Raw genomic sequence first — 16,353 nt, 5'->3', positions numbered from 1 at the left:
TGTCAGAGGTAGTGAAGTTACAAGAGAGAATTATTAGGGATAGGATTTATGAGCATTTGGAGAACCATGGTCTAATTAGGGACAACCAACTTGGCTTTGTGTAGGGCAGGTCATGTCTTACTAATTAGAATTTTTTGGCGAGGTGACGAGGGTGATACATGAAGGTAGAGATATGGATGTTGTTTATATGGAATGGTGTTTGACAAGGTCCCTCACGGAGGGTCATCCAGAAAATTAAGAATTGTGGGATCCATGATGAATTGGCCATTTGGATTCAGAACTGGCATGCTTGTAGAAGACATAGTGCAGTAGTCAAAGGGTCTTATTTTAGCTGGAGGCCTGTGATTAGTGTGTTCCGCAAGGATTTGTACTGGGACCTCTGTCATTTGGGATGTATATAAATTACCCAGATGAAAATGCAAATGTGTGAGTTAGTAGGTTTGGAAAGATTAGTGGTGTTATGTATAGCGTAGAAGACTAGTAAAGAATAGGGCAGGATATAGATCAGATGCAGATATGGGCAGAGAAATGGCAGATGGAGTTTAATCCAGACATATGTGAAGTCTTGTACCTTGGTAGGTCAAAAGTAAAGAGACAGTACACTGTTAAGGGCAAGATCCTTAATAGTGTTGATATACAGAGGGATCATGGAGTCCAGGTTCATAGCTCCCTAAATGTGGCTACACAGGTTGATAATGTGGTTAAGAATGTAAATGGCATGCTTGCCTTTATTGGTCGATGCACTGAATTCAAAAGTCAGGAAGTTATTTTTCAGCTTTATAAAGCACTGGTTAGGCCATATTTGGAGTACTACGTACAGTTTAAAGGGCTGATCTTCATTATAAGAAGGATTTTAGAGAGGATATAGAAGAGGTTTACCTGGATGCTGCATGGATTAGAGGGCATGTGCGATGAAGAGAAGTTGGACAAAAGTGGGTTGTTTTCTCTGGAGCAGCAGAGTCTGAGACAAGATCTGATAGAGGTTTATAATATTATGAGAGGCATTGATAGAGTAGACAGCCAGTATCTTTTTCCCAGAGTTGAAATGTATAACACCAGAGGGTAAGGGAGATGTAAGGGGCAAGTTTTTTCACACAGAGTGGTGGGTTCCTGGAATGTGAAGAAAACACAACAGTGCCTGTATTTCCTTAGGAGTCTGCAGAGATTTGGCATGACATCTATAACTTTGACAGACTTCTATAAATATGTAGTGGAGAGTGCATTGATTGGCTGCATTGTGGCCTGGTATGGAAATGCCAATGCCTTTGAACAGAACATACAACAAAAAGTAGTGGATTTGGCCCAGTATATCATGAGTAAAGCCCTCTCAACCATTGAGCACATCTAAATGAAGCACTGTCATAGGAAAGCAGCATCTGTTATCAGAGATCCTCAAAACCAAGGCCATGTTAATTTCTCACTGCTGCTATCATGTAGAAGGTACAAGGGCCTCAGGACTCGCTCCACCAGGTTCAAGAACAGTTACTACCCACAACCATCAGGCTCTTGAACAAAGAGGATAACTACACTCACTTGCCTATCTATTGAGATGTTCCTACAATCAATGATCTCACTTTAAGGATTCTTTATCTTGTTATTTCATGTTCCCTTTATTGATTGCTATTTCTTTATATTAGCATTTGCAGAGTTTGTTGTCTTCTGTACTCTAGTTGATCTTTCATTGATCCTGTTATAGTTACTATTTTATAGGTTTGCTGAGTATGCCTACAGGAAAATGAATCTCAGGGTTATATGTACTTTGATAATAAAACTTACTTTGAACTTTAACGGGAGTTGTGGTAAAGGCAGATACATTATAGACTTTAAAGGGATATTTAGATCGCCACATGAATGTGAGGAAAATTGAAGTATATGGACATTGTGTAGGCAAAAGGCATTAGTTTAGTTGTCCATTTGATTACTAACTTAACTGGATCAGCACAACTCCGTGGATCAAAGGACCTGTTCTTGTACAGTTCTATGTTCAATATTTGATGTTCTAACTCAAACCTTATAGCTTTTGTGCTAAAATTAGAAATGCATCCACAGCAAAATGATAAGAGTAAGCAACAGCTGGGAAAGGAGATTTATTTAGAAGGAAATATCTGGAAGTAACTGAACTTGTAAAGTGCTGTAACATTTTAATTGTACATGGAATAATTTGGTGAAACAGCTCTCCACTCCAGGTGTGTATATAGGGCACATAATTCATGACATGACAGTTCTAAATGGTCAAATATCCAATGCATTTTTTGAATCAATGGACCATCATCTGTACCCACAGAACACAAAGCAACTTATAAATATGAGAAAAAAACTTCCAGAGGATGAAGTAGCATAGATGCTGCTTGACAAGGTGCTAAGAAAGAGTTCCACAATGTTAACGATGTAGAATCAGCAATGTATTGTGCAGGGATATGATTATTTTTAGAACAGGGAACTTCAGCAACCGTTCTTTTGCCACCTTGTAAATAGCAGTATCCAGCTATTTGGGTAGTATGACAGAACGAGTAACTCACACTTTAGGTGTAGTAGGAATCTGCCTTAATTGAATAATCAACTAATTCACATATATAACTAGAAACCCAGCACTTAAATTAGGACCCTTGAGAAACTGATGCCTGTAAGTGTTTGAACTGTTGATATTTAATTATACTCAAAAAAATATGGTAAGAGCACTCATAAATTACAAACAAGCATTTTTTTCATGTGCTTCCCATCAGCATTATGGAAAATCTCTGGATAATCATTTTCTAGCTGCTCTTGCCAAGTTTGGACAAGTATTCTATAGCAAATAGCTGCTGGAGAGCTGTCTTTTAGTAGCAGCTGTGCTTTGTGACTTCGGAGGCAGCAGTGGCGCTGGATTAAATGGAAATAAAGCATGAGAGGATGATAGTGATGGAGACAAGCAGTTACCCTGCTGCAAGACAAAATGAAGAACAAGAAACTAGCGTGCACACAAAGCCACCGAAGGTCACAAAGGCGTCATCAGCCAACATCAATCAGTTTGGTTCTACAATGGCCATCAGAGGATGTCCTATCTGTAGAGGAGAGCAGCACCCGACTTTACCGATAAAACTGAGCACTGCTATCCTCTATTGATATGACATGAGCCTTTTCCACTGAGCTATGGACACCGTCACCAGGGCATTTCATTACATTCTCACAACATATTCGACCTAAATATTCACAGAGCCATAAATATTTAAAATTTGTTGCTAATGCTAAAATTATTTCACAACTTGAACCCTTAAAACACAATTTTCTAATTTGACTGATGCTATATTACCTGCAGGCTGTGCAGACAAAGCATCTTGGATGGAATGTCCTTCCCAGAGCTGAGATCACCTCTCCCCCGATGAACTCCTTACAACTGTCACAGCGTGTGCCATAGAGCCGTTGATAATCCAGCGTGCAAATATACTCTCCATTCTTGTAGAAGAAGTTTGCTTGGGCTAAGTCAGAGCCGCACACTGTAAAACAGACCAAATTATACCAGGCTGATAGAAAATGACACAAAGCGGATAATATTAGATTTTAATGAGAAGGAAATAATGATCACCTAGCAAACAGAATAGGTGATACGTGGAAATTAGTAACCACTCCAGGGTCAAAGTCAGGAGAAGCCTTCATTCAATGATAATCTGACTAACAAAATGATTGAAAGTCTGTCTTGTAATAAAGATTATGGCCAGAAGTATGTACTTAATCGCATGGATTTTATTGGTGCAACTTGGTTAAAATAGTATTACCAACACAATTTCCGTTTGGTACAAAACAAATTTCTGCAGTCCTCTGCTCTGGAATTCAAAAGCCAGGCCACAATAACAAAGCAAGGATGCCTATAGGGTGAATTTACCAATATCAAAATGCCCTCATTTGCAAACTTTCTGAAAGGTTTAACAGTTGAATAGTTTTGTTTTCATGAATAGGCTCTAAAAATTACATTTGAAAACTTTAATCTTTTTTATTTTGCTACAAGTAAGTTGATTGCAGCATTCTTGACACAATGGTTTTATATATATTTCTTATGAGATATTTTCAGTAACTTTGTATTTAGAGGCAATGGATTCATACAGTATTTAAAAGTGCTTATTTTTGTGACAAGGGTTTCAATAATCTTGCTGTTTCCATCAGGAAGAAGATATAGGAGCCTCAGGTCTCATACCACCATGTTCAGGAACGGTTATTACCCCTCAACCATCAGGTTCTTGAACAAAAGTGGAAAACTTCACTCAACTTCACTTGCCCACCATAGAAATGTTCCCATAAACTATGAACTCACTCTCAAGGATTTTTCATCTTATGTTCTCAATATGTATTGCTTGCTTGCTTATTTGTTTGTTTGTTTGTTTGTTTGTTTATTTATTATTATTATTATTATTCTTTCTTTTTGTACCTTCACAGTTTGATGTCTTTTGCACACTGGTTGAATGCCCAAATGGTCCTTCATTAATTCTGTTATGGTTAAAATTCTATTATGGATTTATTGAATATGCCTGCAAGAAAATGGATCACAGGGTTGTACATGGTGACATATATGTAATTTGATAATAATTTACTTTGAACCTTGAATAAAACAATTTCCCTGGCTTATGAAACACTGCCTACCCTCAGATCTCAGAACTTGTGACCCTCCACTTTGTTTCCTTGCCCATGACTTTGCTGAGCCTGTAAACCACTGAGTTTCGGTTAGTTCCATACATGGTGGCACAAAAGAGTCCAAAGTCAAATCAGCATGTATCTGATGTCCTGATTTGCAGCTCTTGACATCTATCTCACCAGCCTTTCACCCATTTGGTGCATTAACTGCAGCACCATGCAGAATGGTAGAAAAGTTAAAAGTTAAAAATTAGGCACTAGAAGTCTGCACAAGGATCATTTTGTAGACTGGTTATGATGACATATATAAATGCATTTTTCACTGTTCAGTACCCAGCCTATGAAGGACACTTTAAAAAAGTAATTATATACCCAGCAAATACATTTTATGGCCATTTTCATTTCCCATGATGTTGACGGTGCAGAATTGGGGAAGAGTAACATTACAGTTTTTGGGATCAACAGGGTAGATGCAGTGAGGTTGTTTTCCCAGGTCAAGGAATCTAAAACTACGAATTATAGTCTCAGAATAAGGACTGAAATAAGAGGCATCCTGATTGGCTTTCACTCCATTCCAGACAGAAACGGACATGTTTCAGGAGGTTAGGGGAACAATGTGTATGGGGATAATGCAGGAAGATTGAGGTTGAAGATCAGTCATGGTCTTAATAAATGGGGAGTAGATTTGAAATACCAGATAGCTTACTCTCAATCTTAATTCTTATGCCAATAAATTAGCAAAGCAAATTAAGTTAAAAAATATTCCAGCAAATTTCACAGTTGCAATTCAGTCCCAAACAGATGAAAGAAAGGGGCACTGTGTGGTGGATGCAGTAGGTGAACATGGGTGGTATATCTAAGCTGTGCAGAAATGTTGCACCATATAATTTTATGGGTGATGTCCCACAGTGATGGTCGAGGCATCTGACCTACTGTATAGCACAGGGAACAAAGTCATAAAATCAATATAATGTAATTATTGGAGATAAAACATAGACTTGCAACTCACACTGTAACCCTATCATAATCTTAAAGAGAAATATCTTTTAAAGAATGCCTTTCCACCAGGGTTCCTATCCTGGGGTCCGTGTACTTGGATGGGAAAAAAACTTGTATCTTTATTTTCACTAATCTTTAACTGAAATTTAGCATTTTTCCTTCAGTTATGAATGTAGGCAACAAAGCACAGTGGTATTAGCGGTACCTGTGACTTTTTCACCAATAGAAATCACAGATAGTTTCATGTCATATTACAGCTGTTAGAAATATCTCACAGTATCTTTTGCAGCATGCTCATTACTACTTTGAAATTACGGTAGCTATTAGACCCGCCACAAGATCAAACATAACTGCAGCCTTCCTGACTGCAGATGATCCCATCACTTAGCTGGCCTAACTATTGGGCGGCCCTGCACCTGGTAGACATTCAGCCAGCAAACAGTGAAATATCGCACATTTGTGACCCAGACATCTACGTTGTTCTCCATTATTTCCTATCTACAATTGCTTTCTGATCAATGTGTGGAAGGGGGTGAGTTGTATTTTTGTTTGTTATTGTTGTTTGCAAAGCTGGACAGTTCAGATGAGAATTCCTAACTCTCTGTAAGGCCACGTGGCCTTTTGTAATACCACGTAACTCCATGCGCAACAATAGCTGAATTCCAGGAAGAATACGATGCCTGAGCTACTGCTGTAATCCTGTGTCTATCCAAATATCTAAAAGCCATTAAAAGTGTTAAAACTTTGGATAAATTGTAAAACCTGTCTTATTTTACTTACTTTGCATACAAATTTCTCGAGTATCTTACCTTTCTCTTAATTAACGTACATATTACTTATTTCTTTGCTGATTTCTCAAACAAATTACTTAAAAACTTAATATTGAGTTTCAACACTTGTAATCATTAAAACAGAAAATTGAAATTGTTTGGATGTTCAATGTGACATGCATGTTGCTTTGTCAAAGCCCACCCCACAGTTCAATGTTATTATTCAAGCAAAGCAACAAAAGCCTTCACACTGATGTCTTAAAAAAGTACAATTTAGTTTAACTTGCCTGTATTTTAAATGTATAATCTTGTTATTTAATGCGTTAATAAAGAAGCACATATATTACTGTATTACAAATTTTTATTTTGTTAATATTTTGATAACTGTATTTCAATATAATTGGTTTCTTTTGTAATCCTATGTATTTTATTTTATATTTTTAATTACATTATTCTGAGAAGGGGTCCATAGGCTTCACAGGACTGTCAAAAGGGTCCATGGCATAAAGAAGGTTCAGAACCCCAGCCTTGCACTAATGGGAATCATTATTTTTAAGCCTGAAAGGTCAAGTATTTAACAATTTATCTTTTCTATGTCCGATACAATGCGAAGTCTTAAGTTAAAAAGACTGGAAGATAGGTAACAGAGAAGTTCATTCCTGCCTTCAAAATCACATGAGCTTGCCTTCAGTTGCAAGTAAGAAAGTTCATGCCCCATTTCTGAAGACTGAGAATGATGCTTTGGTGTAACAATGGAGAGAGTGCTGCCTCATCTCACACAATATGATAAACTGAAATCCAATACACTCTTTTAGAACGTCGAGTCTGAGAGGTGGCACCCAGAGCATTATCTGTAGTTTTGGTCTTGATACTTAAAGGATATACTTGCCACAGAGAAAGTGCCCTGAGATTTCAGACAATAACAGAGGGGTTGTATCTGTTGTTCCATCCAGTAAATGACAAACCATTTACTCAAGTGGAAGGAGGAGGTATAATTAAGGTTCAGGAAGCAAAAATCCTGAGAGATATAAGGTAGCCAGGAACATTAAGGTGACTAGAAGGGTACATGAGAAGGCCTTGCTGAACAGGATTAGACAACCCCAAGCCATTTTATGTGTACCGTAGAACAGGAGAATGTCTAGAGCAGGGATAAAAGCGGAGTTGTGCCTGGAGTTGGAAGAGGTAGGAGAGGTCCTTAATGAATGTTTTACTTCAGTATTCACAAGTGAGAGGGACCTTGATGAATTTGCAGTCAACATAGAAGAGGTTAATGTGCTGGAACATGTCAAAGTTAAAAAAGAGGATGCACTAGAGCTTTTGAAATAAAAATATTAGGATAGATAAGTCCACAGGGCCAGAATGGAAGAGATTGCTGAACCATTGATCTTTAAGTAATCACTGGCCACAAGAGTGGTACCAGAAGATTGGAGGTTGTCAAATGGTTTGATCAAGAAAGGAAATAAGGTAATACTGGGAATTACAGACCAGACACAAGGAAATCTGCAGATGCTGGAAATTCAAGCAACACACATCAAAGTTGCTGGTGAACACAGCAGGCCAGGCAGCATCTCTAGGAAGGGGTACAGTCGACGTTTCGGGCCGAGACTCTTCGTCAGGACTAACTGAAAGAAGAGCTAGTAAGAGATTTGAAAGTGGGAGGGGGAGTGGGAGATCCAAAATGATAGGAGAAGACAGGAGGGGGAGGGATGGAGCCAAGAGCTGGACAGGCGATTGACAAAAGGGATATGAGAGGATCATGGGACAGGAGGCCTAGGGAGAAAGAAAAGGGGGAGGGGGGAAACCCAGAGGAGGGGCAAGGGGTATAGTGAGAGGGAGAAAAAGGAGAGAGAGAGAAAGAATATGTGTATACAAATAAATAACAGATGGGGTACGAGGGGGAGGTGGGGCATTAGCTGAAGTTAGAGAAGTCAAAGTTCATGCCATCAGATTGGAGTCTACCCAGATGGAATATAAGGTGTTGTTCCTCCAACCTGAGTGTGGCTTCATCTTTACAGTAGAGGAGGCCATGGATTACAGACTAGTGAGTCTTTCATTAGTTGTATTTAAAATATTAAAGAGGATTCTTACAGAGATAGAATTTATGAACATTTGGAGAAGCATCATCTGAGTAAGGATAGACAGCAAGGTTTTGTAAGGGGCAGGTCATGCTTCACGAGTCTGATTGACCTTTATTTATTTATAAATGGCTTGGGAAAATAAGTAGAAGGGTGGGTTTGTAGATGACATAAAGGCTGATAATGTTGTGGACAGTGCAGGTTTGCCATGGTTACAATGGGACATTGACAGGATGCAAAGTTGGGCTGAGGAGTACAGATAGAATTCAGTCTGGAGAACTGTGAAGTGAAGTTTGTAAGGTCAAACTTTTAGGCAGAGTACAAGATTAATGGCAGGATTCTTAGCAGTGTGGAGAAACGGAGGGATTTTGGCGTCCACATACACAGATCCCTCAAATTAGCAGCACAGTTTGATAGGGTGTTTAAGAAGGTCTATGATGTATTGGCCTCCATTAGTTTGGGGATTGCGCTCAAGAGCCACAAGGTAATGCTGCAGTTCTATGAAACTCTGGTTAGACAACAATTGTGTTCAGCTCTAGTTGCCTCATTATAGATAGGATGTAGAGGCTTTAGAGAAGTGCAGAGGAGATTTACTAGGATATTGTCTGGTAAGATCATGTCTTATGAGGAAAGGTTGAGCAAGCTGCGGTTTTTCTCTTTGGAAAGGAGGAGGATGAGAGGAGACTTGACAGAGGTGTATAAGATGATAAGAGGCATAGTTAAAATGGGCAGCCAGTATCTTTTTTCCCAGAGCAGCAATGGCTAATGTGAGAGGACACATTTTAATGTGATTAGAGGAAAGTATAGAGGGGATGTCAGAGGAAATATATTTTAACAGAGAATGGTGGGTGCATAGAATTGCCAGGGACGGTGATAAAAGTGGATACGTTAGGGATATTGAAGAGATACTTAGAGAGACACATGGATGAAAGAAAAATGAAGGGCTATGTGGGTGGGAAGGGTTAGCTTGATCTTGGAGTGGGTTAAAAGATTGGCACAACATCATGGGCCAACGAGCCTGCACTGTGCTGTACTGTTTTATGGTTACACACTAATTATGCCTGAATCAACATAATTTAAAAGACAAATTTTGTTCATTGAGATATTGCTGGCTAAGGGAGGTTGCTGCACAGTGACTATCCTTTAAAAGTAATTTGTTAACTGTAGAGTGTTTTCAGATAACCTGAAGTTGTGAAGTGGCCAATTTATTTTGTTCTTTCCTCCCTCTCCCCTTTGTTCTTTCTTTCCTTCTTTCATTCTTTATTCCCCTCATTCACTGCAGCTATTGCTTAAAGTTTCAAATATAATGGATAGAGTGTTATGTGAGCAGAAACTCAGATTTTGTGAATTAAATCCAAAATAATTATTTAAAAAGATAAAGCAAAACAATCACTTAATTGTACATACAAGAGACTACCTAAGGCTACGTCCGCACTAGACTGGATAATTTTGAAAACGCCGGTTTCGCGTAAAAACGATAGGTGTCCACACCAGGCGTTTTAAAAAATATCTCCATCCACATTAGAATGGATATTTGGGTGAATCTCCTCGTACTGAGCATGTGCAGTACACACAGAAAACAAGCGAAGAGGAAACGGCGTACTTGGCGAAAAACCAGAAATTAAGAAAAACATTGAAGGTCCAAGTATTTTAAAATCTGAAGTTCATAATGCAATAAATAAGATGAAGAAAGGAAAGGCAGCAGGTCCTGATGAATTAGTACTAGAACAAATTATTGCCCTTGAAGATTATGGAATTGAAAAAGTTACTGATTTAATCAATGACATTTATGAGACTGGAATAATACCAGAAGAGATGAAAAAATCCATATTTATCACTCTTCCTAAGAAACCAGGAGCAATAGAATGTGAACTACACAGTACCATAAGTTTAATGAGTCATTTCACCAAGATACTTCTAAGAATTTTGATGACAAGAGCTAAAAGCAAGATACAAGCTGAAATAGGCAAAGAACAATGTGGTTTTGTGAAAGACAAAGGTACAAGAAACACAATATTGATGTTAAGGATACTATCAGAAAGAGCTATTCAAGTGCAAAAAGGTTTGTTTGCTTGTTTTATCGACTACACAAAAGCATTTGATAAAGTGAAGCACAATAAGTTATTTTAAATATTACAGAAAACTCTAGATCTAGATCCAAAAGACCTCTGCCTAATCAGAAATCTGTACTGGGAACAAACTGCCGCTGTAAGACTAGATGGAGAAGTGAGTCAGTTTATGAAAATCAAGAGAGTCGTTAGACAAGGGTGTGTTTTCTCCCCTGATTTATTTAATGTGTATAGTGAAACAATATTACAAAAAATAAAAGACATCTTGGGAATCAAAGTTGGCAGTGAAAAGATCAACAATTTTAGCTATGCAGATGACACTGTGTTAATTGCAAGTACGGAGGAAGAACTACAAAACTTGATTGATATAATTGTTGAACAAAGTGCAAAAATGGGTCTATCTATCAAATGCAAAAAGACAGAATGTATGGTGATATCCAAAAAGAAGGAGAATGCTATCTGCAGGCTGAGAATAAACGGGGAAGACATAAATCAAGTACTGAACTTTTGCTACTTAGGAAGCTGGGTGACATCAGATGGCAGGTGAGACTTGGACATCAAAAGAAGAATAGGGATGGCAAAAGACACCTTTACGAGAATGAAGGGTATACTGACCAATATTAAACTAGGCATGACAACCCGCCTCAGAGTACTGAAATGTTATGTTTATCCAGTTATGTTATATGGCTCAGAATGTTGGACAATATCTAGTAAAATGAGGAAACCAATTGTAATAGCAGAGATATGGTTTTTGAGGAGGATGCAAAGAATATCATGGACGAAACGAATATCTAACGAAGATGCCATGAACAGAGCAAACACAAAAAGAGGAATAATGTATGAGATCATGAAAAGGCAACGTAAATTCATTGGACATGTGATTATGACAGAGGAGTTAGAATGCACGGTAATTATGGGAAAGATTGAAAGGAAGAAAGCAAGAGGAAGACAAAGACAAATGATGATGGAGACAGCAGCCAGAGAACTGGAAATGAATACCAATGAATAGATCCACTTGACCCGAAACAGGAGTGTGTGGGCCATGGCAGTCAAAGCTCAAACTGGGCATGGCATCTGATGATGATGATACTTGGTGCGTGTTTGTCCAGTTACAGATTAGAAAAACTTAAAAGGACTTGCTGTTGGCTCTCGTGCAGGAGGACTTAAAACTAAAAAAACAAATTCTGGAGCGTATGGAGGCAACCGACAGGGAGTTCACGGACAGTATGACCTGGCTGACGACGAACATTGAAAAACTGACTAACTCTGTTGCATTAATAAAGCACCTTGTTAAATGTATAAAACATGTCTGCATCAGTGTTATCTTGTATTTCCATACAAGGTTACATTAGGCTGTTACACATCTATTGTCAGAGAATTACTTGCATAAATAGGTAAGCCACCTTCATACAAGCAAGGACAGAAAACAGGGCAAAGTGAGTATAGTTATTTATTCAGTAAGCAATGGGTCAAAGTATTTGGTGAGTACATTTCTAACTCTTCTGGCTTCAGTCTCGTTGCTGTCTGTTCTGATATTGTTGGGTTGTGTGGGGGAGTTGCGTTCAAGAAAACAATGAAATGCCGCGCTGCCGCCATCTGTTCCAGCACGTCATGACAGCGTTTCTAAAAATATCCGTTTACCCCCCCCACACACACACACTGCTCTGCACAATCAGTGTTTTCAAATTTATACACTCTGGAGGGCGTTTCAGAAAAACTCTGTTTTCGGGGGAGGAAAACGCTGTTTCAGTGTGGACAGAGGATCAAAATGAAGAGAAAAAGCTCCGGTTATGGATTTATCTGGTCCAGTGTGGACGTAGCCTAAGTCATCACTGGTTTTGTAACACTTCCAGACGTTGGGAAGTCAATTCAACCAACTGTGTTAACATCATTATTCAATATGATAATCAACTAATTATTTCACCTTGAATCTCTTGCAATGAGAGTAGTGTGTACCCATTGAAAATTAACAGTAAAAGGGAAAGCAGAGTTTACTTTGCTGTGATAAATTTATTTACCTCTAGTGGAAGCATGCCAGAGGCTCTCAACTATATTTAGTATCTACTTATTTATTAATTAAGCAGTAGTACTGCTGTATTGCACATGTTATTATATGGTACACTAGGATCTGTAAAGTAAAATTATGAACCTGAGACCATCCAGAAGAGAATGTAATCTCTCTCACTTAAACTGTCAATACAGATAGATGAAGTGAAGTCTTTGCTAGTGTCTTATTAAAAAAAGGTGATAGCTTCACTCATCAGCTTTCAAATATAACTCAGTGAAAATGAATTTCTTGAAGCAATCAAGGTGCTTTGTGGTTATCAAAAGCAAGATAGTCCTCAAAGGCAGGAAATAAAGAGTTCTGTATGACTCAGGATTTAGGAGCTGAAGACACAATGCAGTTGCTGGAACAGCATTATTAAATAATAACTTTTCGCTGTGCCAATATTTTTCATTAAGCCATCTAACGGGACTTATTTCTATTGAATGTCATGATGCCATCAATGCAAGCACTGGGAATGGCAGTTGTCCTTATTTTTCATTCTGTCTTCTCTGAAAATAATTTCTTACTGCAAGATTCTATGTTCAATAGCTGCATCCATTGTGAATTCTGTTTTTTTTAAAATCCTGCTTGAATTAGATTTCCATTCAGTATTGGAAATCTCACAGTTATTATACACTCAGGCTTCAATGCAGATCTGTCCTTGTATTGCAGAGATAGAAGTATTGTTGTGAGGATTAAATGCTAAAAGACAGTTACGCTCTGTCAAATAGGATTAAAAGGGTGACACTGTTGCATATATGATATCACATGTAACATCCAACAGGATGGAGGATGTTGCCTCCAGCAACAGGAGGAAGTTCAGTACAGCAGTGAAATGCCAAGCAACACTGCATTTTGTAGTTTGGAATGAATATTGAACACACAGAATATGAGTTGTAGTGAAATGTTTAAAATTTGGTCCAGAACGTGAGGTTTGATGCCAAGAATGCACTTTCCTGCATCTTACACTCATGAGCACTCGATTACTAAAGTGTCCTGTAATGTATTAGATACAGAAAGGAAAACTCCCACAATACTTCATCCTAAATGTGTCATAGCCATGGTTATTCTTAAAATTTGAATGCTATTTTTCTTTTAAGATCTCATTCTTAATGAATATCTCATTCAAGTTATTAGGAGGTTAGAACAACTCTAAGTGCTCTCAAAAGATTCCATTTTTATCAAATTGGAGTAGACGGAGCCAAAATTCATCCATTTCTGCTTCTCATCATTAATTCAGCTGTTCCCTGTAGATAATGTCCTTTGAATAATGTAATTGTTGAATTGGGCAACATGGAAACAGACTAGTACATCCCATACATGCTGACCAGTGGGCACCTTTCTGTGTTAACCCCATTGTCTGCACTTGGTCTGTAGTCCTCTATCCGTCAGTATCTATCTGTCACTATCTATCTGTAGTCTGTCAGTGACCCAGCATCAACCACTCTCTCAGGCAGTTCATTCTAGGTACTTATCACACTCTGGTTGAAGAAGGTCGCCCCTGTATCTCCTCTGAATCCCTTCCTTCTTCCCCTCAACTTATGCCCTTGATTTTATTTACGTTATGAAATGGGGAGGAAATATCTGCAGTCTACCTGATATACACCCCTCATCATCACTGGTCTCAGATGGTGACAAAGAGTGAGACAGATCAGGAGTGGTGTCACAACAACAAGCTCACACACAATATTGGCAAGCCTAAGGAAATGATTGCAGACTTCAGTAAGGGGAATTGGAGGTCATACACCAGTCCTCATCAGGAGGTCAGTCATTGAATGTAAGCAGCTTCACATTCCTGGCCCTTAACAAATCAGAATATCTATTCTAGGCCCAACTCATTGATGCAATCACAAAGAAGGCACATGAGCATCTGTACTTTGTTAGGAATTAAGATTTGGAATGTTACCAAAGGCTCTGGAAAATTTATACAGACATCTAGTGGACAGCATTTTGACTGTTTGCATTTCTGCCTGGTGTAAAGGCTCTAATCACAGGATCAAAAGAGGGCGCAGAGGGTTGTAGGTTCAGGCAGCTAGATTATGGGCACAACCCTCCCCACGACTGAAGACATCTTCAAAATGTGGTGCCTCAAGAAGGTGACATGCATGACAAAGGACTCCCACCATCCAGACATCCCTCTTCTCCTCAACCAATCTGAAAGGAGTTACAGGAGATGAAGACTCACACTCGACAATTCAGAAACAGTTTCTTGCCCCCCCCGCCCCCCCCAATCAAAAGATCCACAAACTCATGAGCACTACTTTGGTGTTCCTTTTATCTTTTTTTTTGTAATTCAGAATATTCTGTATCTCTGCACTGAATTGTTGCTGCAAAACAGCAAATTTCCCACCAAAGTTGGTGATAATAAATCTGATTTTGAATTTTATATACCCGTCATGTGCCTTCTTGACCTTCTCTACTTCATTGAGAACTGACCTGGAAACTGCAGTTTGTCCTCCCAAGCAATATTCTGGTAAATCCCCTTTGCACTATCTTCAGCTCTATCACATTTGTCCTATGCCACAGTGACCAGAATGGCACTCTTGTTGAGGTCTAACCAAGGTATAATAAAGTTAGAACATAATCCCCCCATTTCTGTTGTCAATGTCTCAACTAATGAAGGCCAGTATCCCATATACTTTCCAAACCATGTTGTCTGCTTGCATTGTCACCTTCAAAGATCGATGGGCTTATATTCCTGAGATCTGTCTGTTCTTTAAAACTCCCTAAGTCCCCATCATTTTCAGTGTGTATCCCAACCTCATTAATGCTCCCAAAATAGATCACCTCACATTTGTCTGAATTAAACTCCATCTGTCATCTGTCAACCCAGTTCAACAACACTGATTGTTTTTCTGCAACCTAAGACTACCTTCTACACCAGCTTTCTTGTCATCTGTTAACTTAATAATTGTCACTAATATCTGCATCAGTGTCATTGACCTTTATTAAAAATAGTCACTGTCCCAGCACTGATCCTTGTGGGATACCACAGGTCACTGGCATCCAATGGAAAAAAAAACATCCTTTATTATCACTCTCTTTCTATTACAATTGCCAGTTTTGGATCCAGTTTACCAGCTTATCCCGGATCCCATAGGTCCTGACTTTCTGAACCAGTCTCCCATGCGGAAACGTGTCAAAAACTTTATTAAAGTCTGTATAATCAGAATCAGAATCAGGTTATCATCACTGACATATGTTGTGAAATTTCTTGTTTTGCGGTGGCAGTACAGTGTAATGCATAAAAAATATACTATTAATTACAATAACAAATATATATATGTGTGTGTATATATATTTAAATTAGAAGTGCAAAAAGAAAGCAAATAGAGTGAGAACATTTACTGCCCCACCCTCACTGAGTTCCTTGGAGTGGTAGAATTTACTCTTGACAATGACATGTTGACTGTTTCTAAATAATCCCCACCTTTCCAAGCGTTCATTCATCCTCTCTCTCAGAAGTTTTGTTTTCCGCTCGTCTCTTCCCTGATGCCAATATCTGGATTCAAGATCTATAGTTTCCCGACTCTTCCCAGTTACCTTTCCTGGAAAGAGGGACCTCGTTTGCTGTCCTCCGGCACTTTTGTGCCCTGCAAAGATTTCAGAATCTCAGCCAGAGCCCCAGCAACCTCTTCCTTTGCCTTCCAGAGCAATTCGAGACAAACCTCATCTGGTTCTAGGCCTGCCAAAACATCAGGTACTCTACATAATTCTCTTGTCAACTCATCCCTCTCTACTGAGCTCTCTCCAGACAAGTGGGACAAATGCTACACCTGTCTCTCACCACC

General features: G+C 38.8%; 1 protein-coding gene across 10 annotated transcripts in view; it reads right to left on the bottom strand.

Moving 5' to 3' along the window:
• ablim3 (actin binding LIM protein family, member 3) overlaps positions 1 to 16,353 on the bottom strand; it is a 331,288-nt gene that overhangs the window by 170,998 nt on the left and 143,937 nt on the right. For 8 of the 10 annotated variants that reach the window (XM_063053520.1, XM_063053523.1, XM_063053529.1 and 5 more), the window contains exon 3: positions 3,290 to 3,473. The exons of the other annotated variants lie outside the window; for them this stretch is intronic. In XM_063053520.1, the coding sequence (XP_062909590.1) occupies positions 3,290 to 3,473 (184 nt within the window). The remainder of the gene's footprint in view (positions 1 to 3,289; positions 3,474 to 16,353) is intronic. 10 annotated transcript variants of the gene reach the window in all.

Source organism: Mobula hypostoma, chromosome 7, assembly GCF_963921235.1.
Source record: "Mobula hypostoma chromosome 7, sMobHyp1.1, whole genome shotgun sequence".
Classification (NCBI taxonomy): domain Eukaryota; kingdom Metazoa; phylum Chordata; class Chondrichthyes; order Myliobatiformes; family Myliobatidae; genus Mobula; species Mobula hypostoma.
This window is presented reverse-complemented; position numbering and strand designations above follow the sequence as displayed.